The sequence below is a fragment of the Ambystoma mexicanum genome, chromosome 4p, assembly GCF_040938575.1.
Source record: "Ambystoma mexicanum isolate Mex_15411 chromosome 4p, UKY_AmexF1_1, whole genome shotgun sequence".
Lineage (NCBI taxonomy): Eukaryota > Metazoa > Chordata > Amphibia > Caudata > Ambystomatidae > Ambystoma > Ambystoma mexicanum.
Window position 1 is genome coordinate 677,150,480 of NC_090927.1, and position 24,710 is coordinate 677,175,189.

At 48.5% G+C, this 24,710-nt stretch overlaps 1 protein-coding gene across 1 annotated transcript in view; it reads left to right on the forward strand.

Annotated features, from left to right (window-relative positions):
- Window positions 1-24,710, forward strand: part of OGFRL1 (opioid growth factor receptor like 1) — a 307,750-nt gene that overhangs the window by 263,019 nt on the left and 20,021 nt on the right. The window contains exon 6 of the mRNA XM_069606222.1: window positions 11,243-11,388. Within this exon, the coding sequence (XP_069462323.1) occupies window positions 11,243-11,388 (146 nt within the window). The remainder of the gene's footprint in view (window positions 1-11,242; window positions 11,389-24,710) is intronic.

Here is a 24,710-nt window from a genome sequence, read left to right on the forward strand (position 1 = left end):
GCCCCTCTGTTTCTTTATTTATTTAGGGGTGTCACTTCCTCACTTTCCTTTTTCACCTCTGCGACTGCGAATGTTCCTTCTGATTCTTCCTGACTCTCCTCTGCACCGGGTGTTTTCCCGGGTGTGCTGCACCCGCCCTCTCCACTCACCTTTTCCTCCTTTACTCCCTGCATTGTGAACATCCCTGGTACCCCCGGTGCATACCCCTGAACCATTTTCCAGAGGTTGAAAACTTTTAGGTGGCTTGCCAACTTCTTCCCCTTGTATGTGTTATGTAAATATGCTAGTAGTGAATGTTGGGTGGTCATGTCAAAACTGCCGTTGGGTGGCCATGGTATCCTTATTTTGTTACCTGACCCTTGTGTCCGTTCAATGCTGTGCTTTACTATTTTATCTCTGTGTGGTGTTAGTGTTGTGCAGATATGTTGAAGTGGTGTTGTTAAAGCGCTGGCCCTATACCTTGCCCCTATCCATAATACGCAGACATCTTTAAAACTTTACTTTCTCTGCACCACCGTTACCTGGCCCCGTACGCTGGGGTCTTCCGATATTCCGCTGCAAGGAAAACAATTTTTATTACAATACTTTTGTGCTGGGTGCCACCTCCCTCGTTATTCCTACAGCAGTGCCACCTTCTATTATGCTTCTCCTTCTGGAGCTAGGGCCCCCCTTCGACCCGTGGCGCACCTGCAACGTACTTCGAACTCCTCCTTCTCCTCTGTCTTCACTGTCTGCACAGTGTACGCTCTTCTGATCCCCCTCCGACCCCTGTTGTCAGGCGCTTGCCAGCGTTCTCTGTGCGTGGCCGCCTCTCCCCCTTCACCCCTCCCTTACCGCATATCCCTGCCCTGATCCCCGATCACTCTTGGAGGAAGAAGACCACTGTATCCTATGCAAGCCCTATGGGTGACGTCACCAACTACTATAAAAAATTTCCGGTACGTACAATTACAACAGGGGATGAATGCACGCCATATTTGACAAACTTGTTCTCCGTTATCCCCACAGCTGTCTTCCCACCACTCCTGGAGTGGAGTATCCGTCAGTTTCTTCGTTATTATAATCGGACTGTGCACGCTGCGTCACCTCGGGTGTGATACGCCCCCTCTCTAGGGGAGCTTAACCAGCTAATTATCTTCCGCACTGAGAAACAATCTAGCTACCTCCTGCGGGAATACGTCATCTATTCAGAGTTAAAACACTCAATCAATATTCATTGATCTACAACGCCAACTCATAGGAATGCCACACCCCCTTGTACAGGTGTCTGCGATCTCGACCAATCAGCGTGATCCGCCAGTCACATGTGGGTGCTTGAAGCCCCACCCCGCCTGCTCAGTAACACTAGAGGGGACGGCCCTTGTGCCAGTCCCCACTACACCTTACACACCGATCGCCACTCGATGGCCAAAATCTTTTCTTAACACCCTGTAAGAGCCACCCGCCACCCTGTTTCCTCCCACCGCCCGCACAACATTGTATTGCTGGTTGTGTGTGCCATACTCACATCGAGTTCTAGCCTGCCGGTGCTGCTCGACCTCGGGCACCCCCCCAATCAGCTCGCTGCCTCCCCTCGTCTGGACCACGTCTAGACACTCGCCAACTGGGGGCGGGATACTTCTCAATTCGGCTCCCGACGGCCACGGATTGCGCTGTCCGGTCGTCTCGCAGTTCCGCGATGGTCCTGCAGTCCTACAAAGGGGGCAACGGCAGAGGGGGCCGCGTTGCTGGGCCACCTTGACGCAAGCGGCCTCGCTGTGATCTCACTCAGTCCCAGCAGATCTCAGAAGTGCCTCCAACTTGTCAGGGTAATCTCCCGGGGGCCGGCAGGGCTGTACGTGGACCTCCGGGGTTGGGGAGGCCCCAACTCCTCCTGCGTCCCAACAGAGTATGAGGCACACACAAGAGCAAGAAGTTACTGCTGTTGATTACAATAAAAAATGCAGGACGGCTCACAGGTCATAGGCATCCTAGAGACCCCTCGCCCTTGGTGGGCTCGCAGGCCCTTTTTCTAGCTGTATGACACGGTTACGTGCGTCACCTGGGAGAACTAGCCCCCAAACCTAATGCCACCTCGGGTTGGCTCCCCGAGTGGTGGGGTTAGTATAGACACATATAGGAAGGATAGTTACTGGCGGAGAAAGGGTCAAGTGGTATGCTTGGTTGGTCCCTAATAATCGCTACAAGTGAATTGTTACAAGGGGACGATTACTGATTGGCTAAACTATAATGGCGTCAGTGGTGTGCCCCTTGTATTCTGATTGGTTCACTCGCGAGCCCCCAAGCCTGGGACCGTCGTCGTTCCCAGCTCGCGGTGTACCTGGTGCTGGCAACAAAGTAAGACTATGTGTCGGTGGCCGACAATGGACAGGTCTGACTATTGGCTGGTGTGCATGTCTTTCCCATCGCTGTTGGCGTCCAATTTATCACTTCATTGTTGCAGTCTGTGCCCTAGACGTGAGACTCCAGATCTTCTCTGGTCCCTGGGGCTTGGCATCGTATCAGGTTGTCTGGTCACAGGTTGTGGGGCCGTGGCTGGAGCAGAATTATGCGCATTTGATTTGTATTTCGGCTCAGGGAGCGTTTGGCAGTGGCAGGTGTAACCTTGGCGCGGGGAGCGCGGCATGTAGATTGCAACATTGCGGCCTTGGCTGTGGGCTCTTGTCAGGTCTTGTTACCCGCGATCAGCACCTTGCGGCTTTGTCTGAGCTCCACCGGCCTGGATACTCTGGCATTGCGGCCTACCTCGGCCTGGCTTATGGGTGGCGGTACATAGTCCATAATATGGGGGTCGCCAGGGGCGACAGAGATTCATATGCCTTAGTCCATATACAGTGGTTACGTCTTCATGGTTTTAGTGGTGAGGAAGCATCTGCAAGCATGTACACAAGCTCTTCTGGCGTCTTGCATTTCTGCGGTGCTGTAGCTGGCCTATGTGAAAAATAACAACGATGCATGTGTGAGGGTAAGTGGTCCTCAACGTCCCAGCACTGAGTGTGTTATTCGTGTGGATTGGTGTGTGTATGACCAATGTGCTTGGTGGCACGTGTGTTTTTGTCCGCTGGCTGTCTTCATTGCATCTCTAACTATGGCGGTATTGGTGGTTGCTGTCTAGTTGAGTTGATCCATACGGTCGATATCCGCTTCACCTGAGGTTCCGGCACGTGGTTTGATTGATGGGCAACTTCCTTGGTTGTGTGGGGCGTGGCCACAGTGGATCTTGACATCTGGGATGGCCGTGAGTGGGTCGAAATCCTCTCGCGGTGGGTGCTTGGGTCGTGACGTCCTAGGCCATGGTCTAGATGAGAATCAGGGGAAGGGATCATCCCATTTTCCCTCTTCAGCATATATACAGGTGTCTTCAGCAGGCATTTTCAGTTACCATTATGTTGGTTTGAACAGTACATGAGGCTCTGTGGGGTGGTGTGCATAAAATAGTGTTAAACAGTATTTTGCATCAACACCATCGGGTGGGTTTAATGTTGGTATTGCTCTGTGTGCTTTGACTCTGATGATGTTTCTGTCTTGACATTGCATTGGAGGCTCTCTTTATGCAGTGATGTGCACAAACCCAACATCATTCAGCTACTCCTGGAGGGGAATGTGTCTACTTCCACAAACTGTTGTGGGGGTGGCTCCCGGTCCTGCCCTCTGGAATCTGGGGAGGGGCCTTCTGTAACACTATCACACAAGATCACTCTACCATTGTTTTAATGTCCTCAGTGCAATGGCATCAGGGGGGAGCAGTGTTCACCTCTCAGCACAATTAGTCTTTGAAGCACTGTCTGGCTCTTGATGCTATCCCCCAAAGATCATATCTTGACTATACAACACGCATGTGATGGCAAAATTACTATGCCAAGCACCCCTATGCCCACAGTGGTGAAATTCTGCTTCCTTTGCTTTGGTTGGTCCATCTTTTCTGAAGGTGTTCTCATGCTCTGAAAATGTAGCTGCTGATGTTATTCTCGATGCTTCTTCTCTTGTCCCATTAATCTCTTTTGTGGGCAGTGTTCTCTGCAGCAGTAGAGACATGCACACGTGGACCTGTCACCTAGACTGAGTGTCATTCCCTCTTCCTTTCCTGGATGGCACTGCTGATGACATTTCCATGCAGCATTTGACATAATGCATCACACAATACTGATTTGCATCAGCTATATATAGTTGAACACATTTTAAGTTTGCCTTGTTCAGCGAATAAAACCAATTTGTTCAACATATTCATGCAGTTGCACAATACACATGCAGTACCATTATGCAGTATTACATATGCACTTTGGTGTTGTCCTCTTGAGCTAGATGCTGCACACATGCTGTGCAGCACACTATCTATTACAGTTACAACTTAGCCCACCAAAAAATGAATCTGTCCCACCATCACCCGTACCTTTTTCTATAGCATCCTATGTATTTCTGACATACAGAGCATGTCATCTCCAGCTTTATTTCCTGAGAAGACAAAAATCCCACCTATTTAGATCCCCATGTCTAAGCACCAAAGTGTAGCCCAGAAATGGATGCCACAGGTTATTAAAGCCTCCAATAAATTCACCCACAAAACCGACTCCAACTAACAAACCAGCAACAAATCCTCAATGTTTTACTCGTACTAATTTCCCGATCTGCCACGAAGATATGTCTATTTGAGCAAAACAGTGTGTTAGCCAGATCTGATCACAAAACAACACAAAACATGATCATGTCACTATGAGATCATCCTTCTGCCCAGCCCTGTCCAACGATACTAGTCCAAAGCCAGACACTCCTCCATATCTAAGGTGGTGAAGAAAAGCATTCTTGCCCAATTCAACTAGCTAGTTGAAGACCGGTCCTGTTCAGCCCTCTACAGTCTTTCTACCCAGGGTATGGTACTCAAAACATTACCCTCAAATACTTGGTTTGTCTGTTAAAAGTAACCATTTGAGCGGAGACATGCATAGTAGTACTTTGTCTTTTGCCGCATCCCACCACCTAGACTACAGGATACTGCACCTTCACCCTTTGTAGATCCCAATGGTTTGAAATGTGTATGTTTTCATCACCTCTCCATCGCACAGGAGCTCTCCAAACCCTGTTGGTTCATGTGTGGCATCTAACATGAAGAATCATGGTCCCCATCAGTCCACATCATCTACCTTTGCCCTGGTCTAAAGATTATAGATTGAGATGTCCACTAGCACTCCTAGGTTGATTACAAGCTTTGTATATGTCACTTGCAATACAAATCTAGCCATTTCCCAAGAACAGAGGTCTCCAATTCCATTCCTCAAGAGTGAAATGCACTCTGCTTTTTGAGGATATCCATTCAAAATGTATTTGTGTACAGTTAAGTTAAATGGGAATTAATTATTTGTAATTATTATCATAACAATCTTGGGTACTTCCATCTGTCCTGGACTGGACTTGAAGACCTCTGCTTTGGAAACATCCCTGACTGCCATTGAGTCTTGTTTGGCATGGTGCTTCCTGAAACTTGAAAGCAAGATATGCCCTACCTCGATACCAAACTTTCTAATTCCATCCATTCAAACTGCCACTCAACATGCCCCAGTCATACACCACAAATACCAACCTGTAAAAGCCTGGAAGTTGCCTTAGACTCAAAAAGACTTGCTTCTTGTCAAAAGCTAAATCCTGTTCAAGGTCTTATGCCATCACACACAAATGCCTCTAAACACCAACAACCTACAACGCTATCCCTCTACATATGCCATGGACAGATCTCTCACGAGCACCATTGGATGGATTGACAATGCTGCAACTCAAAAAAAAGTCAGATGGTTTGCTGTCCAAGGACCATCCATGAACAACATTATCCATTGCCATCATTATCCAAATATCCTGCGCCCTTTACGAAAAAGCTCACTACTCACCTTTTCAAAACCCTTTGCACCCTCTCTGTGACTTTCAGGAAATACTTTATGGTTATTGATTGTGGAGCGCTTCTATAAGAATCATCATTGATTTCTTAATTATTCCTTCCCAAAATGCGGTCACTTGTCATCCTTCACTCCAACGCCAACCGTTGCAAATTGTATTTGCTATTTTATTAAAAGTGTTTGCAGAAAGCTACACACCTCTGTACAATTTCAGAGCATGCAGAATGGGAACTGAGGAGACATGTGGGTGTTTACTCTGTATGTATTGTTCCTGCTGCTATATAGAAATATGTGATCTGAAACAGGTGCGTGTTCAGTGACCAGTTGAACCGCATGCAGCAGAGCAAATCAAGGCTGTGTGATAGGAGGAGTGTGTGCAAAAGGAATGAGCCTTGATGGTGGCTCTGCCTACGTCTCAACATTTTTTATCTAGCCTTTTTGGGAAGCCAAACATTGTCATATGGTTGAGCGGTAGAGTAGGAGGACTTGATGAGGTATGTGTGTACTGGGCCACAGTATATGTTGCGTTTTAAGTAGAATATTTTAAAGTTGATCCACTACTTCGCTAATAATCATTGCTGGGATATCGGGACAAATCTTATATTTCAGCCCGCTTCAGACTGAAGGTGAAGTTGGCTGAAATATTCTGTACTCGCTGTTGGGTTAGCAGTATTTTTGCAGGACACCCACCATAGACCAATTATAGTAATTGGGCAAGGACGTGACTGCTGACAAATGATAGCAAATATGTTGGGGGGGGCATCAGAAAGGACCGGATTCACCTCAGATTTTTGAAGTGGTAGAATGTGCATTTGGTGACTGCGTTGGCCTTGGGTTCAAACAATGGTGTTGGATCATAGGTGTCAACCATGTTTCTGACCTGTATAAGCTGGGCAGGAATCTCACGAGAGATTGGACCAAGATGTGCTCTGGTGTGGCTAGGCAATCAAGGATTTCACTTTTTTCCTGTATTGGGAAATTAGCAATAGATACCTCTGCAGACCCCAATGTTCTCTGTCACGCTAATTTGGTGAAACGGAAGTGGTTTGTCACGGATATACATGAGAAATCTAACAGCAAATCTGTTGATGATGAAGATTAGGATAGCCATGGCCGGTCTTTCCCTTGAATACTTGCAGATGATTTTGCTAATTGGGAAGAAATAGTCACCCATTTGCACATTGAGGGAGTCACTCCTAATAGTCAAGTAGAAGAGGAGGTGGAGGAAGACAATCTGGACCATTGACAATGTGACGGGAGCCCATAATGAGCACCTCAATTTTAGATCAATTGAATGTACGCCTGTTGTTTCACATCCATTGACTAACTTAATGAAGGTCAGCGGACAGTTGGGGGGAAAATCTTGTGAGGGATCTGGGCCAGCCGGAACATCATTGTGTGATCTGTGTAAGGGCCTAACTGAAAACCCAAAGAATTGAGGAGTTTCCGAAAACAAGGACTGATGTTAGTAGCATCATGGATGTTCGAAACATAAGTGGCTTGCATTTATTTAACTGCACTTGTTGGGAAGCTCCCACTGCACAAGAAAAGACATTTATTTATGTACTACTTCTTGCTGCCAGATTTCCTTTATAGCATATCTATTAGATGTATGTCTGCGTGTGCCAATTAAGTAGCTCAGTCTGCTAAATGGGTAGATTGATGTTGAAGAGGTGTGCGTCCTAGATGGCTCAAGGAATACTCTGCTTCAGAGACGGTCCAAGGGTTTTTATTAAGATTGCTCAGGCGCCTAGGGCCGTCTCTCGCTCACTGGTGTAAAAACCAACAATCCTCCCTAGCCCAGGCGTCCCTACTCCCCAGGTTAGTATACCCAGAATATTGACCCCTGCTGTCTAAATTCTGACTTCTGCTAAAGGTGTAAACCTAAAAGCACTATGTCTAACCTCCCTCAGGGACTTCCTAGACTGACCCTACTCTAGCCAGTGGTTGACTAAAGCGGGATACTGGGTTGCACCCACATACTCCTCTCCCTATTATTTTCTGAGGGTTCCCTTTTAGTACTCTCCTCCTTCCAAATCCACCTGCCTCCACTACACCCCGCCCACCCCCAGAGTCTTCTTTTCTCTGTCCCCCTGATGTATTTCATGCCTTATAAGCCTTGCCTCCACTCTTGGATGTTATTACTCCATTCCTTACATTTCTGCTCCCTCCTTTACTCTACTACTCCCTCCTTTACTCTACTACTCCCTCCTTCACTCTACTAATCCCTCCTTCACTCTACTATTCATTTCTCCATACTACTACCCTCTCCTACATGCTGCTGCTACTACTTCTTATTCACCCAACCGTTTACTCATATACTCTCCTTTCACTCACACAAGCACTTTACATTCACTCCCTTTTTGTAATCCTACTCGCCAGTGTTTCATGCACAGATACAGTACCATTTGCACTTACTAACCAATGCCTCACTTGCTCCAAATTCACCTCTACAATCCACTCCACCATCCTTCCTCCTGCTAGTCTCTTGGTCTGCCACCTACTCCTCCTCTGTCCTCACCCAAACAGCCCACAACTTCTTACTACCTGGGGTTTCTTTTAATCCCCTGCCTATCCTCTCGTTGGTCTGCTGTCCCTGGCCAATCCAGCACAGTCTTACCTGCCCAGGAAGTTTTACAAACAATAAGGTTTTCGTATAGTGCTTTAAGTTATAAATAACCAAGACACACGTATTTTGCGTGAGGGGCCGCCACAGAACAATATCTTTGGTTTGTACAACCCCTAAGGTAAGTCCAGTGTCTAGATGGGTTGATTTTGTTTCATTTCCCTGGTGGGCTAGAGAAGCCAAAGTGGTATCATTACCGGGCGGCGTGAGGCTGGCATGCAGTGTGTGCTGCTGGTCACTGATGCGTAGGAACTCTGGCTCCTGCTTCTGTTGCTTCCCCTCCCACTTTGCTGTTTTTTTGCCACTCAAAAAAGTTTGACTGGTGAGCGCGGTCTCCCGCTTTCTTCCCGTTAGCTCTCTTTCAAAGTTGGGAGTGCTTTGCTTGGGGCATTGAGGATTCTCTGTCTTAAGGGTGGCCTTCTCCAGTGTCTGATGTTTCTCTAGAAAATGGGGATAAGACTTGGCCAACACCTGAATTCAAAGGAATGTGCTGTTGCAAATTGGTACTGCTCATATGTACGCTGGCATATGGGGAAGGGACACCTCTGAAGTAGGACCCTCCCTGAATTCCTCCCCAATAGGCCTCCCACCCCAGTCAGAGATGAGTTCCCATCCCCCCTTGACAAGGTCCCAATTTTAGTGGGAAACAGAAGAAAGATAGCTAAATTCATGTGGTTTTCGTAATGTGTAAATTTGTTCAGTACATACCGGGAACAGTTTTCAGGAAGGTGTTAACATTAAAATACACTTAAACGTGCAACAAAGCTGTCCCTGTTGAGTTCAACACAGATTAATCTCAGTCCATGAAATAGGATCATAATCATGTTTTAGACCAGTAACAAGATTTGTCTCGACCTATAAACCTTCAAACCTGGCTCTGTCTAGGTCCACACTGATTTAACTTCACAGTTGTACAGACCAGGAATAACAAGTGGTTCTGGAATTGTGATGTGTATAGTTCTACATGTGTATAATTCTTAGATTAACTTGAACAGATCTTTTTGTATCCCCCAATTGTGATGACTATCTGTTTCAATGTGATCACTTGTAAATATTTGTTATTTGTATTTATTGTATATAATTCTTATATCAAAACAATTACATAAATTAAATATATCCTGGTTTAATAAAAATGAAATAAAATACTTTGTCATGTATCAGATGGATTGATGTTGATATTGGGATTTCAAAAAAGATTTGACATTCTCTATGGAATGAGAAACCTGTACAAATGGTTTATGTACAACAGGAGCAATTGTTTGTGGTATACACAGGATTTGTTTTGCACCACGCAGGATACCCCAGGTAAACAAGCTTTCTAATGTGACAACATATCATAACGTATCTTGGTATTGTTCACAGAAACGGCATGCCCCAGAGGCCCCTTTGAATCCTGAGGCGTTTGTCACCAGAAAAGTACTGAAGGAACCCCATAATGCCAGGGGGAGGCCGTGGGGAAATAATAACAAAGGGTACCACCAGGCCAGCGAACCTGACATAAATAAGCAGTTCTCTGTTAGTCGCTAACTGATTATTAAATCCATAACACATTTCACTTGGGTGTAGAGCGTATGGGCCTCATCAGGGGTTGGGCAGAGCAGTAAAAATACGACGGTAACGCCATTACCACTGCATTACCGCTCTGGCCAATCCTGAGTTTGGGCGGAAAGCTGGAGATTTACCTCCAGCTCTGCCCATTTTCGGTGCTATTACCGCCAGTGCTATTACCGTCCTGTAAGTCACTAGACAAAGATATTCTTGGCATGTTCGCCAAGGTTTGGCGTTTCAAAGACAATTTTAAGTATGGTCAACATACATCAGATAGTGAGTAGAGAAAAATTCCAGATCTACACCAGTGTTTTCACATAATGTCGAACAGCCAGGTGGACATGATTGTGCCTTGAGGGACGCCATATCAGAAGCTTTGAGAATAGAAAAGACCAGATCTGCAAACTGCTCCCCTCTCTTGAAGGAAGGGGGTGATCCATTTCAGAGCTGCGCCTTTGATGCCAAATGAGGGCTTAATATCTGCAATAGGATTGTGTGGTGTACAGTGCCAAAAGCTGCCAAGAGGTCAAACAAAAAACAAAAAATGACTGGGACCAAAACTCATCCTTCACATGGAGCAGGGTATTTTCTGGACTGTAGGATCGCTAGAAACTAACTTGGATTCAATGCAAACTGTCTTGGAATCCTGAGTATTTCAAGAGTTGTTGCACTGCTACTTTCTCCAGGAGCTGATCAATGAAGGGAACGTTGGAAATGGAGTTAAAGATTGTGAGTGCATTCAGATACGCCAAACATCAGTTTCCGCTTTACTATGGTTCGCTACATGTAACTTGTCTCTAGGCTCCAGGTATAACTGTTACTATATTACAAATCTCATTTATACATATTTTTTTACCTCAAAGTATGGTTTAACTGTGATATCCTTATTGTGCGTTGTAATGTATGCAGGTGATCCTTTCAAAGTGCATGTTTGAAAAGTGTATGTAAACATTTTTGAAAATGTACCGGGAACTCAAGCACACCATGGGGGATATGTTCATATGTAGAGAAGTTTAGTGAAGGCCATGTTCAAGGTGTGTGTGTGTGTAAATAATTCTAAAAACAGACAATATAATTGCGCTTATACTTACCTTCAATTTCTGTTTCCCCTCAACCATTTAATTTGTAAAATAAAGCCTGGCAATTAGATGTAGTCTGTTTTCAAAAGTCATGTTTTCTTATTTAGGAATTCAAAAAAACCAAAGAAGCAATTAAAAAGTTTCTATTGGCATACAAAATGATGTTGGAGTTTTTTGGAATTAAATTGATGGATAAAATCGGAAATGTTACAAGAGCTGCAAATTGGCAAGAAAGATTTCAGCACTTAAACGAGTAAGTCATTGCAAACACTCGATAAAGAAAGAGAGTTGTCCTGTTTTAAATGCCATTTTACATGATGTTTTTCGTGTATTGTCTGGTCTCAAAATCACATGAATGCATGTTTGTACTGTTAGAATATTTAAGCCTGCGTTTTCAGATGTATAATTAAGTATTGTGACTTCATTGAACTGCTTACATGTTTCTGAACAGCAATCTCTTGAGACATGTTACAGAGTCACACTTACCATTTTAAGACTAGGCAGCTCGGTGTGAGCTTAGTCTTCACTATTGTTCACATCCCTGTAATTACAGCGCCAATTTGGCAACAGATTAGTAATGTGCTGTAGTGAAACATTCTTTGTGTTATGCTTAAAGTTTTAATTCAAATTATAGAGTTTTTTTATTATAATTAGGTTGAAAACTTGAATCAGGGATGTAGAGGTTTAAGATCCAATCAAAGATCGTTCCATATTTAGCAATTTTCTGCTAATCTGTGCCTCTTATACTGACGTTGAAATGTATATTTTTTTCATTTTCTTATGTGCTTATTTTTACTGTTGTGCACGAACCATCAAGCCGTTACAACCACCTAACATGGCCGTTTTGTTAGACATACAATTCATACCCAAGTGCAACACAAACAAGGGGTTCTTTACCAGTCTCCACATCCGATTGACGGACCCCACCTGCGCCACCATAGACAACATGTGTGTTCAGCATAAAAGGCCTCCCAGAGTTTATTATACCAATCGCAGTTGGATCCTTGTCCTAGCATCAAGGAGCAATTCATAAACTGGCAAATAGCACGGCCTTGGAAGGAAAATACTATTGACCTACAGCCATTACCCCAAGCTTTTTGTGCTCCTCAAAAACTAAAAGAAATGCATACAGTAATTCCATTCAGCAATGGTAGAAAAGTGAAAAAGTATCAAAGCTCTACTGCCAAAAGGCTGACGTCCGAGGACAGAGAAATGGCATACCCAAGAGGTTGGTGGTCCTTTCACACATTAAAGATATCCAAAGCCCTAGTTTGAATACAATAGACTGATTGTGTTGTAGGGTGTTGTAATAGCTGAATACAAGCTTGTGGCGATGTACAAACTATTTGGTAGTATTTTTTGTTTATTTTCTTTCTTTCTTGCTGATATAAAATAGTTAAGAAGAACCTTTAATTTGTTAGAAACATTTCCTTCCTTGGGTTTTCAAACTCCCTCATATGATTGTTTGATGAATTAGTGGTGTTCTCCTGAAAAATGATAGGTTTCGTCCAGCTTCCCAACGAGTAAGCTGCTGTCCTTCTTTTATGTTTCCAATGATGTATTGCAGAATTGTATTGGAGCTTTGATGTTCTAATTGTGTACTTCCGTTTTGGCGTACATATAATTTGTGCAAACTCAGTTTGTCACCAAGAGTTGCTTGCTTATTATGCATCCAGTTTTTTTCTTTGCTTTTCGTTTGGTAGACCAAGCCATCTTTAGATAGTATTTTAGCTTTTTGATAACTTAATGACCGATAACCAGATCAACCTATAGAATTTCAAACCTTCATTTTTAATAGAAATGTGGCCTGCCTTATTGTGTCTCCAAAGAAATGTTCTGATTAGTAATTATATTCTGATAATGCCTTGCAAATACTGTTGAAAGGTTATTGCTAACATATACAAATGTGGAGCATATAGATGTCTTCATTACATATATTTAATACCAACTGCAGCCTCTTTGCCATTTGCTTGTCCAGTTTCTTTCATTGCTTTGTTTGCATCTGGGTGAAAAAGGTCAGACAAGTACTTTGGTATATCAATAACTTAATATTTTGTATGATAGCTCCAAAACTAGGTTGGTTGTAATTAATGGAAGTCTTGGAAAATGAGCGTCCTCTCAGACATATTCTAATTCAGTTTTTTTTTGTTGCAGACAATAGGTCCAACAAATCTATTTCATTTAGTATTTTAGGAATCGTTGAAACTGACTTGATATACTGAGTAGCCTATATGCATACAAAATGATTTCATGCTTACCCCATTTTTAGTGGACTGAAATTCAAGAAATCTGTGGTATCAAGAACCTCCAAGTTGTGTTTGGATATATAGTCTTAGATATGTTATATCAAATCTGGTGTATAAAATGTTTTTGTACCTTGCAACAAAAAAGCACAATTTTTAATGGATAGCAGATACAGAAATGGAACCAAAAATTCTCCAGTATTTTGTCTTGCATGGATTCACATGTTTGTAAATAGTCCCTGTCAGGCTACGAATCCTCGGTATAAAGAAAGCAGCTTAGCTTTAAACTTTAAAATGCTCATCTCATCTATACCCAGTGTTCTTTGGGTCATACTGGGTCATATAAATGTATCATATCATACTGCCCCCAGCCAATGACACTCGTCCGCCTAAGCTCCACCCCTGGTGGCCAGTCTCAGATTTTACTGCATGTTTCGAGTTAGGGGGTCTTGGTACTTCGTTCCTCGAAACTCATACCTTTTCTGCTGTTTTTCGCATTTTTCACTAGAGATCTTTCATCTCTTCTTTGTTTAGTGTCCCGCGGTGACTACCAGCAGCAGGACCCATTGTCGGCAAAGATCTTCTATCTATCGTTGGATCTTCAGCCTGTAGCACCAACAGGCCTAGGCTTGGGCCCACTTATCGACACCTCATCCATGGCTGAGGCTACGAAGAAGAGCTTCTTCAGGGCTTGTGAGCACTTCATTGAGGAACGGCACCTCAAGTTCCTTTGTCTTTGACCTGACCACGACCCAAATGAATGCAACATCTTCCATTCGTCATCAAAGACCAAAAGGGATTGCCACCAGAGGTTGCTGACATTGATAGAGGCAGGGAAATCCTCTGACAAGGCCACCTCCAGTGCCGGCAGGTCCTCTGGGCATAATCCCTTTTTTTAAGAAGAGGTTGAGGTCCTTTGAGGATGCTTCCTCTGTGAAGATCCAAACGAAGGCAAAATCAAACCATTGTCATCCTCATAAGCTATCTCTACGGGAACGGGACCAGGTTCTGATAGGTGTCTGCCCCTGTCACTGTCTACTGTTAGCCTGCCGACATGTTGGTTGCCACCGTCTGTGAGTAAGTCGCTGACATTGTCCAAGCATAAGTCGTCAAACAGCGCATCTTCAAAGGACCCGTCTGCTGCCCCGCTGTTGATCACAGCCTCATCCACCAGGACCACCTCCTCCTCGACGACCAAGACCATCCCCCCCGTCAACGGCCACTTCAGCGGCGAGCGCTCCATCATTGACCACATCGCGGAAAACTAGTCTTCCTTCAGCAACAAAGAGTTTGTCAACGACCGTCATCTTCACAACAACCTCCTTGCCCGGGGACTCTATGCCTCCTAGACCCCCTTTGTCAGCCCCAACCATGATCCCAACGATGGCTGCACCTATTCCTACTCCGCAAGCTCCTGTCATAGCCTCCTTCCTGAGAGACTCGGACCGGGTTAGAGAATTACCACCAGCTGTTTATCCTTCCCAGGCTTTTCCTCTAGCTCCTTTGGAGCTAATGTTAAAGGTTTTTGTACCGTGCACCGTCACTTCCGGAATGGTCCCCAGGCGTTCTGGTGGATCTGAAAAGGAGAGTGAAGAAGTTGCGGGTTGAGGGGGATTAGTAGGGTGTAGTGGGAATAGGATAGTGAGAGATTGTGATGGTCTGTTGGCGGCTTCAGTTCGGTTTGCACCTTTCGCTGAGCTTAAGTGCAGATTTGGGTCGGTGCGAAATCCCATGTGCTGTTGTGCAAGGGTATGTGTTGTTGGTCTGTTGTTAGAAAGTGGTGAGTGGGGCGCGGCTTGGAGCGCCATCAATGTGGCTGCTCCGCTGATGCCAGCTGTATGAAGCCCGCCGTGACAGCAAAAAGATGCGGCTTCCCGCAATCCTGCCGGGCCCCAATAACATCCAGGGCCGTCGGAACTCCTGGGGCACCAGAGGGCCAAAGATGGGAGCACAACGCTCCTCCAGGACCCGGCTACACCGCCGGCCTCCCGCATCTCCGGACGCCCATGAAAATCCAAGATGGCGGGCGCCATCGTCTCTCGAATCCAAGGACGGCGCTGAGGGTGCTTGGGGCGGCCCCAGCACTTGATGACCCCAAGACTGCCGCCCAGCTTCAGCGTTCCCGATCCGGTGACCCGCGGCCCCTGAAGAGCATGCAGCGACTGCTCAGCGCCGGCACTGAGGGGGAGGTGCCCGCGCTCCACTCTGCGCTGCTCCGGCGGCAACCCTGGCCTCAAGCGTGGTGTTTGACGGGGCCCGAGGTGCCCCTCTGGGCTGGGGAGGCCCCCACGCTTCCTCCCAGCCGGACCTCTGGCCCCCTCGGGGTGCGGCTCCTTCCGGAGCGAAGATCAAGCTCGGGCTCCAACACCGGCATGGGAGGTGGCGCGGCCCCGCTTGAGAGGACAACACTCAGCCGGGTGGGTCCTACTGGGAGGTGGGGGCCGAAGCACTTCTTGCCTGAGCCCCCGCCGGTGGGGATCTCAGACCTCTCCCCGGCGGTCGAGCTACAGGCAGTGATACCTGCTCCCTCTAGCTCCCCCCCCCTTCCCTCCTTCCTCCTCCCGTGCTCTACTACAACCCGCTTTGCGCTGGAGGGCGCTGCCCGCCGCACAACCTGCAGGCCCAATTCCGGGGGCACTCCGGCCCACCTCCATCCTGGCTCCTCTCCCCTGACTGGAGGAGCAGAAGTACTGCAGCTCTCCCTCTCTCCGCTGATCCAGTGGGTGCGGGCTGAATACAAGGCCTGCGCCTCTGGCCCCGGAGGCGCCTAGGCCCACCCTCCCAGCTGGTGCCTCATCCCCAAATGAAGAAGTGGAGAATCTGCCCCCCCCCACCGGATTTGGGGGCCCCACGCCGCCATCACCTCACCCTTGAGTGACTCCCTCTGGGGGACAGTGGGGACCCTGCAACACTCTCCTGATGGACCAAACCCACAGCCACCCTGCGCCAAACGCAATCAGAGCCACCATGCGGTGGCCCTAGCCCTTCAGGCCCTCCAGGCCATTAGCGGAGCTCACGACCATTAGCCAAGGCGGTTGGGGCTCCACGGCTAGTTCCTGAGAACCAACGCTTCCCTCGTACCCTCACTTCCTGGGGTGCCCCGGCCCACCCCCTCCTCACTCAACTCTATCTCTGACCCCTGAGAGACCCGCGCTATCGGACTCCAGAACCAATGCACCGCAGCCCAAAGCCGCCTCCAAGGCAGAACGCAAACTTGCCATCCTAACATAGCATCCACCCCACATCTGGCACCATGTCCAAACAAAAGCGAGCAAAAACGTGGACATAGCCACCATGCTTACAGCTCCAGGCTGGGGGAAAAAAACCTGACCTTGCCGGACCCACCTCGCAAGACCATCAAAAGGAGGGCGACCCCCCCCAGCCACCAGAGGCGACCTAGCATTCATGGCAGACATTAAGGCTGAATTCAGGTCCTGCATGACAGAGTTCTCCACCAAACTGGAACAAACCGACAAAAGAGTAACTGAGATGGAACAGCGGCTAGGGGAGGTTGAAGATCGCTCTCAGGACCAAGCAACAACGCTGGGCGAAATCCAACAAACAGTCAGAGCCCTTCTAGACAAGTGCGAAATCCTGGAGTTCAAACAAGAGGACTTGGAAAATAGGGCCCACCGCAACAACCTTCGGATCCAAAGTATCCCTTACCCGGTCCCGGACAAACAACTTGCAAAATATGTGGGGGACTTTTTCCAAGCCCTCCTTCCAGATCTGGACAAATCCCTATTATTGCTAGACCGCACCCACAGAATGCGCCCGCGTCGGGGAGTGGAATCAGACCTCCCTCCAGATGTCATCACTAGGGTCCATTTTTTCTCCACGAAAGAGGCCATCTCCACCGTCAGCCGCTCAAAAGATGAGCTCATTTTTCTGGGCTCTCCAGATCTACCAAGATCTCTCGCTCCTAACTCTTCAGAGGAGGAAAGCACTCTGACCCTTAGCCCTCTTCCTTCAAGAACGTCGGGTCCGGTATAGATGGCTTTTCCCAACAGCCCTGCAATTCTCATACAACGGTACTCTGCGGAGGATTAGCCATCTGGAGGATGCTGGCAAGATTATGCACTCATCCTCCCCCATAGAGGCTGCCCCGGCGGTCTCAGAAGCGACAGGGAACAGGAGAGAATCCACCCCCGCCCCACAGCCTAGACGTTCCTCATGGTCGAGAGCTTCCCGAAACAGGAGGTGGTAAATGGCACTCAGGCCATACAACAGGAACCAGTGCTGCACAGTCGGTCTAGGTGCCCTGCCTTCCTTTACAACAATTTGCTTCTTCCGACGCAGCCGAAGATTATTACTGCTCAACACGGCGGGCTTCACCCACGGCCCATGCCCATTCCAAGGTACGTTCCACCTCCCCGCTAGTTAAAAAGTTGGCCTCCCGTTGGGGGCTCCTGTTAAAACCCTGAGAGCGGGACAACTCATTCTTAACCTTCACCTATGATGGCGACTGACTATCCCTCCCCTGGCACCCTCCCACCGGAACTCAACACAGCGGGGTCTCCGGCCCGAGAACTTCAGACACTACAGTGCCTTTTGCTAAATGTTAACGGGCTGAAATCCCCAGCTAAACGCACATCGCTCTTACAGAAACTACAAGATGAAGGAGCCGGGGTGGCAATGCTCCAAGAAACTCACCTCCTCACAGCAGACTTTGGGCGCCTACGATCCCGTCTATACCCACATCAATTCCTCACCTCAGGAGGATCCAAGAAGGGGGGCACGGTGATCCTCTTTAGGAAAGACCTAAATCCCCAGATCTTGGACTCAATATCGTGCCCAGAGGGATGCTTCGTGGCAGTCAAATGCCTCTTACTGGGAGATCTATACACCTTTGTCTCAGTTTACGCGCCCAACTCGGGACAAGCAAGCTTCTATGATTCCCTGGGCGCTGCCCTCTCGGGCTTCACGGAAGGCCAGACAATAATGGGGGGGGGGGACTTCAATGAAGTGCCAGACCCCACCAAAGATAAATCCCACCCCCCCTCCCCGGGGATTTCGCGCAAGCCCTTAGCCTCTTACGCCTGTTCAGAACCCTAGAGGTGGTAGACTCGTGGTGGGTGCTCCGCCCTACCGAGAGGGACTTCTCCTTTTTCTCCCATGTGCATCAAACCTTCTCGAGGATCGACCTCCTTCTAACTTCGCCCCAAACCGTCACTTATGCCAACGAAGTCTCCATCAGCCCAATAATTCTATAGGACCATGCACCAATAGTCATGGAGCTCCGAACCCAGGACCCCAGAGCCAACCCCACATGCAGATGGTCTCTCTACGACCCGATCCTCAATGACATGCTGGTTAGGGACAGGATCGTAACCACGATTAAAAATGTCCTCAAGGAAAACCCTGCCACTGACACTTCCCCTGCAAATAACTGGGATGCAATGAAAGCAGTGATCAGGGGAGCCCTGATAGCGCAAGGGGTGGCATTCCACAGGAACCGGCGTCAAAGCCGGCAAGCCCTCGAAGAGGAACTACAAACAACAGAGGAGGCCCAGAAAAAAGAAGGGGTGGTCCCCCAGGACTCAACGAACCGTCCGCATAGCCAGAAAGAAACTAGAGTCCACTACCCCGAGCACACTGCGCATCTAATGGCCAAGACTAGGCAATTCTACTATGTTAAGAACAACAAAGCTAACAAGCTACTAGTAGCCAAACTGGCCAAAACAAGACGAACCAACACCATCATGGGGCTCCGCGACCCACAAGGGAGGATGCACTACTCTGAATCAGAGAAACAACGGCTGGCAGTGGACCACCTAACCCAAGTAATAACTGCACCTTCACGGGACCGGTCCAAACAGGAGGAATACCTACGGGGGGCATCCCTGCCACGCTTGCCCGCTGCAACGAGAGAGACCCTAGAAGCCCCGATCACGGACGAGGAGGTCGACAAAGCTATTAAAGCCCTCAAAACATGGCTTCTCCCCGAGATTTTACAAAGTATTCAAATCCCAACTGATCCCCCCCCCTATGGTAACACTCTTCAACTCATTTAAGGAATCTGGCTCGGTGACCCCCTCAATGCAGGAGTCTACAACAATCCTCCTCCCTAAGCCAGGGAAGGACCCGAGAGACCCGGCTTCATACAGGCCAGTTGCCCTGTTGAACATAGACGCTAACCTTTATTCCAAGATCCTGGCGAACCGGTTGGCGCACATCCTTCCGACTTTAATTCACCCCAACCAAACCGGCTTTATCCTGAACAGAGCGGCAGGAGAACCCTGAACCTGGTGGACATCGCCCACCGAAACGCCAAGGGACTTGCACTGATGGCCCTAGATGCTACCAAAGCATTGGACAGGGTAGGCTGGTCATTCATGAAGCTCACCCTGGAGGCCTTTGGCTTTGGTCCAACCTTTCAATCTATGGTAATGGCCAACTATACATCCCCCCAAGACCCTCCTTGGGCTCCTTATCAACCACAATTCCCATGACCTGTGGGACAAGACAGGGCTTCCCACTATCACCTCTTCTCTTCGCACTAACAATGGAGCCTTTCGCCCAAAGGGTTAGACGGAACAAGTTCATCAGGGGGCCCCAAGTAGGTCCATCTCAACACAAAATTGCATTATACGCCGACAACGTTCTTCTGACGCTCTCAGATCCCAACTCCTCAGCTAAACATGCCCTGGCGGAAATGGCTAACTTCGGAAGGGTCACCGGCTTTGCCGTCAACTTTTCTAAGTCAGTGGGCCTGGTCATTGGCCTCCACCGGGAGGAACAAGAGGCACTAACCAGGCTATGCCCGATCATATGGAAGAGACAAGCTATCCCCTACTTGGGAGTCCATATCGCAGCAAACCCAAGAGACAGATACCAGGCAAATTTCCCCAGATTATTCAGAGAACTGGAGGGAGACCTGAAGCGCTGGTCCACTCAGGAAATCTCATTAATGGGACGGATCACAGCTGCAAAAATGAACCTGCTTACGCTTTTCTTCTACGCCTGCTCCTCCCTCGCATCCCAAATCCGGCTCTCCAGGATCTGCAGAAGAAAATGCTGAAGTTCATATGGAGAGGCAAGAAAGCCAGAATCCCCCACAAAACTCTGCTTGGCAACTCTAGACTGGGGGGGCTGGGGCTCCCCGATCTCCGGGCCTATAGGGCATCAGCACAGCTAGCACATATCCATGCTTGGCAGATCATCACAGACTGCCCTAGATGGTGGAACTGGAGCAAGCTCAACTACCGCTTCCCCTGCAATTCTTCCCACATATCCATTCCTCGCTGAGAGAACACTGGAAGACTCTTCTGCTAACTACCAAAAACACGCTAAACTCATGGGACTGGGCCCTGAAACAAAAAGGAATCCCAAGGGGAGTAAGCCGAAACTTCCAGAACTGGATCGACGGTGGCCTCGAGACCCTGGAACAGCTATATGCCGGGAACACACCCTGCAGCTTTGAACAATGTAAGGAGGTGTTCCAACTACAGGAAAGGGACAGATTTACGTACTGCCAACTCCGGCACTGGTGCTTGCAACCGCAGACCCTCCGGGCTGCCACCCGCCCCCTATCCCCCCCTTGAACTGATGCTGAAGGACCTTCCATCCCGGAGCAGGATCTCAGTCATGTACAGCCGCTTCCTGGGGGACTTCCTAAGTGCAAGAATGCGATGCATGGCCCAATGGGAGGCCGACCAGGGTCACCCAATTGACGACCAGTCCTGGGTGGACATCTGGTCACGTACCCACTCCTCATCTACCTGTGTGACCAACAAAGAGTGTGCATACAAGCTCATGCTGCAATGGTACTACCCCCATCAGACTACACCACATGAACCCACGGGTAGACCCTTCCTGCTGGAGAGGATGCTCCCAGCCTGGCTCTTTTTTCCACATGTGGTGGGCTTGCCCAAATATCCAGCAATTCTGGGAACAGTGCCTGACGACGATCATACAAATTACTGGGATGACACTCCCCTCTGGAACCCGAAACGGTCCTTCTGGGGGTCCCAACCCCCGGGGTATACCCCTGCTCCGGAAACAGAGCGAAACTAGTAACGCAATGCCTCTTGGCTGGCAAAATTGTGCTAGCCCACTTTTTGAAGTCCCCGGATGGCCCATGCATGGCCTCTGGTGGGTCAAACTTTGGGACATCCTGATCGCGGAAAAAGTGACTGCGGCAAGGGCGGGAGTCCTGCATCGTTTCCATAAGTCTGCGCCCCAGTCCTGGACTATGACCAGCAATTCCCTGCCTTAACATTCAAACCGCTCAACACTCGATGGGCTCTGAGGTATAAGGAGCCCGCCTGAGGGGCGGGGGAGGCGGACAGTCCCATGAGGTGCAGGAGCAGAGGGAGTCTGGGGACCGGGGTGGGGGGGAGAGGGAGAATATAAGCTAAAGAGAACTGCCAAAAGGTGTAAAATCCTTATGCAATGTTGTTTGTAAATTGTCCTGCCTTGGTTTAAAATAAACCTATTTTTTTTTTAAAAGAAAGTGGCGAGTGTGTGCGTATTGCTGTGCCGAGAGGTGGTTGTGTGTTTCTATGGGGTGTAGGCAGAACATTGAGGTTTTAGAGTTGGGTTAGCAGGATTTCCTTACCGCTTTGTCTTTGCCATTCTGTGCTCAGCATCTATGATTATCCTGTGTGCTCAGTATTGTAGTTTGTCCTCATAGTTGGCAGGCGTGTTGAGTGCCAATTTTCCTCTTTTTTACTCTAGTGGTGTTTGTACGTGGATGATGCAGGTGTGTTTCCCCTGCCCTGGGTTGGCGATGTTTAGGTTAGGGGGTTCTGGTCCCTCCCTGCCCATCCTATGTGGGGTCATTATCTGATTATCTGCCTATGTTTACTCTGTGGCTTAGCAGTATGTGAACATGGGTGGTCATGGTGTCCCCCCCCGCCTTTTGGTTAGGGAAGATTAAGTCAGGGTCATGGGTAAACTGGTGTACATGGTAGACATGGGTGATCGGGGCATCTGTTCCCGCTCATGCCTTCTGGTTAGGGAATATTGACTTTGGGGGGGGGGCGGGTGTCCGGTTTCCTCTCTGGGATTCTAGTTTCCCGCTAGCTCTGTTTCTTAGTTATTTCCTCCTGTGACTGGAGCAAAGAGCCAGGTTTTGAGTAGTTTCCTGAATTCCAGGTGATCCTGTGTGTTGCATATGGTTTTTGGTAGGTCATTCCAGGTTGTTGCTGCCAGGTGAGAGGAAGATGATCCTCCGTTTTCTTTTTCTGTATGGTTTTAGTTCTAAGAGAATGTAGTTGCTTGATCTGAGTGGTCTTGTTGGGTGGTAGATGGATATTTTCTCAGAACCTCTGCTCCTTGGCTGTGGTTTGCTCTGTGGGTGTGAGATATGCGAGTCCCCCAGGAGATCACATATCTACACCAGTTCTGAGGAGGATCTGCCTGAAGATTTTTACTCTGACCAGGAAGGGGGCCAAGGAACCATGCCTCATGAGGGATCACTGTCCCATCAGCCTTACCAGCCGTCTAGCCCTCCAAGGAGCTTGAGCCCAACTCCTGCTCTGGCTGTACCACCAGCTCCTGCACCTTGGTACATTTCCCTGGACATTTTAACCACCTTGTATACATTGGTGGCGGAGATTCAGCAGCAGCTGCCTGCTGCTCCTGTGCCTGGTCCGGCCAAGAGTCGTCCAAGTGCTGGGGGCCCAACCCATGTGGCAGAGGCATCCGTTCACACAGATACTGGCACAAACACTGACACCACCTGAATTCACACAGATGAGTATGACTATGTTCCCACAGTTGGGGGACCACAGGATGTTAACAAGCCGGTCAGGGCTTCACCCCTGGACGAAATTGGCTCCTTCCACTCCATCTCAAAGGCGGCCAAGCTGTTCAATTTGGTGCCAGAAGAGAAGAAGGAACGGCAAGAGTCCACAAAGAAGACCATCATGTCAGTCGGTTTGCTAGATGACATTTGGGAAGATGGACTGCCAGTCATGAAGGCTGTTAATACCATGACATCGAAACGTGACAGGCTGGAGAAGAGGTTCTGGGTCCCGGATTCGGCCCCCAAGTGTCTCAGATCTCCACCCTCTCCAGACTCTGTGGTGTCGACCGCCGCCAGGAAGAGGTTATCAAACCCCTCCTAGACTTCCATGGTGCCTCCTGACCAGGAAGGCAAGATGCTGGATGCAGCTGGCAAATGCATCATTACCACAGCAGCCTCCACCTTCAAGGCCACCAATGCCCTGGCCAACCTGTCAAGGTACGACAGGGAGCTGTGGTACAAGCTGGGGCCCATCCTGTACTTTCTCCCTATTACAGGAAGGAGAATTAGCTTCAGACCACGTCATCATGGTCGTGCTCAGCATAATAGACTCGGGGTTCCGCCAGGGAATGTTGTGGCTCTCTGGCGCCAAGGTTGGCTGAAGGCCACGAATTTCTGCTCAAATGTGCAGACCAAGGTCGGCGACATGCTGTTTGATGGAGACAACCTATTTGGAAAGGCAGTGGATGGCACTCTCCAGGCATTCTAAACCGACACAGAGATGGCATGCTCTCTGGGGACCCTGCAGTAGAGAAGATTGTCCTTTCATTCCCTTGAGGGAAGGATCTCCAGACCCTCCAACGGATACACTACCCCCATCGTCAGGTGCGGCATTACCAATTCAAGGCCCTTCCTTACAGCCTGAGGGTATTCACAAAATGCTTGGCTCTGGTAGCAGCACATCTATGCTGCCAAGAAATCCACGTCTACCCTTACCTGGACGATTGGCTCATTTGGTCCCGCTCCCATGTGCTTGCAACCCAGCACACGGCAGAGACCATACACCTTTCTGACTTCGATTGGATTCTCCATCAATTATCTGAAGTCCTGTGTGGTGCCATCTCAGGACTCTCTGTTCCTGGGTGCCCGGCTCAACACAATCTTGTGCCTGGTGACTCTCTCGGAGGAGAGCGTGAAAACCATACTGGAGAAGGTTCAGCGGCTGTCAGCAGTGTCCATTGCAATAGTTCGCTCCATCAAATCCCTGTTGCGCATAATGTCCTCATGCATCCATCTGGTTCCCTTTTGCAGGCTCCAAATGCGGCCCCTTCAGGAATTACTAGATGCTAGGGGACAGCAGGTCACAGGCACATGGACAGACAAGATCGCACTCAATCAGGCATTCTGTAAAACTCTTCAGTGGTGGTCGGTTTCGGCCACACCTCAATCAAGGCGCCCCCTTCCAGGTCCGTCTATACCAGGCTACAGTCACTGCTGATGCCTCTCTGGAGGGTTGGGGAGCCACACAGGACATTCTCATGCCAGAGGCCTCTGGCTCCCATAGGAAAAGGAGTTGCACATCAATGTCCTGGAACTACGGCTGTCTTCTGGGCCCTCGGGTCATTCCAAGCTCCGCTAAGG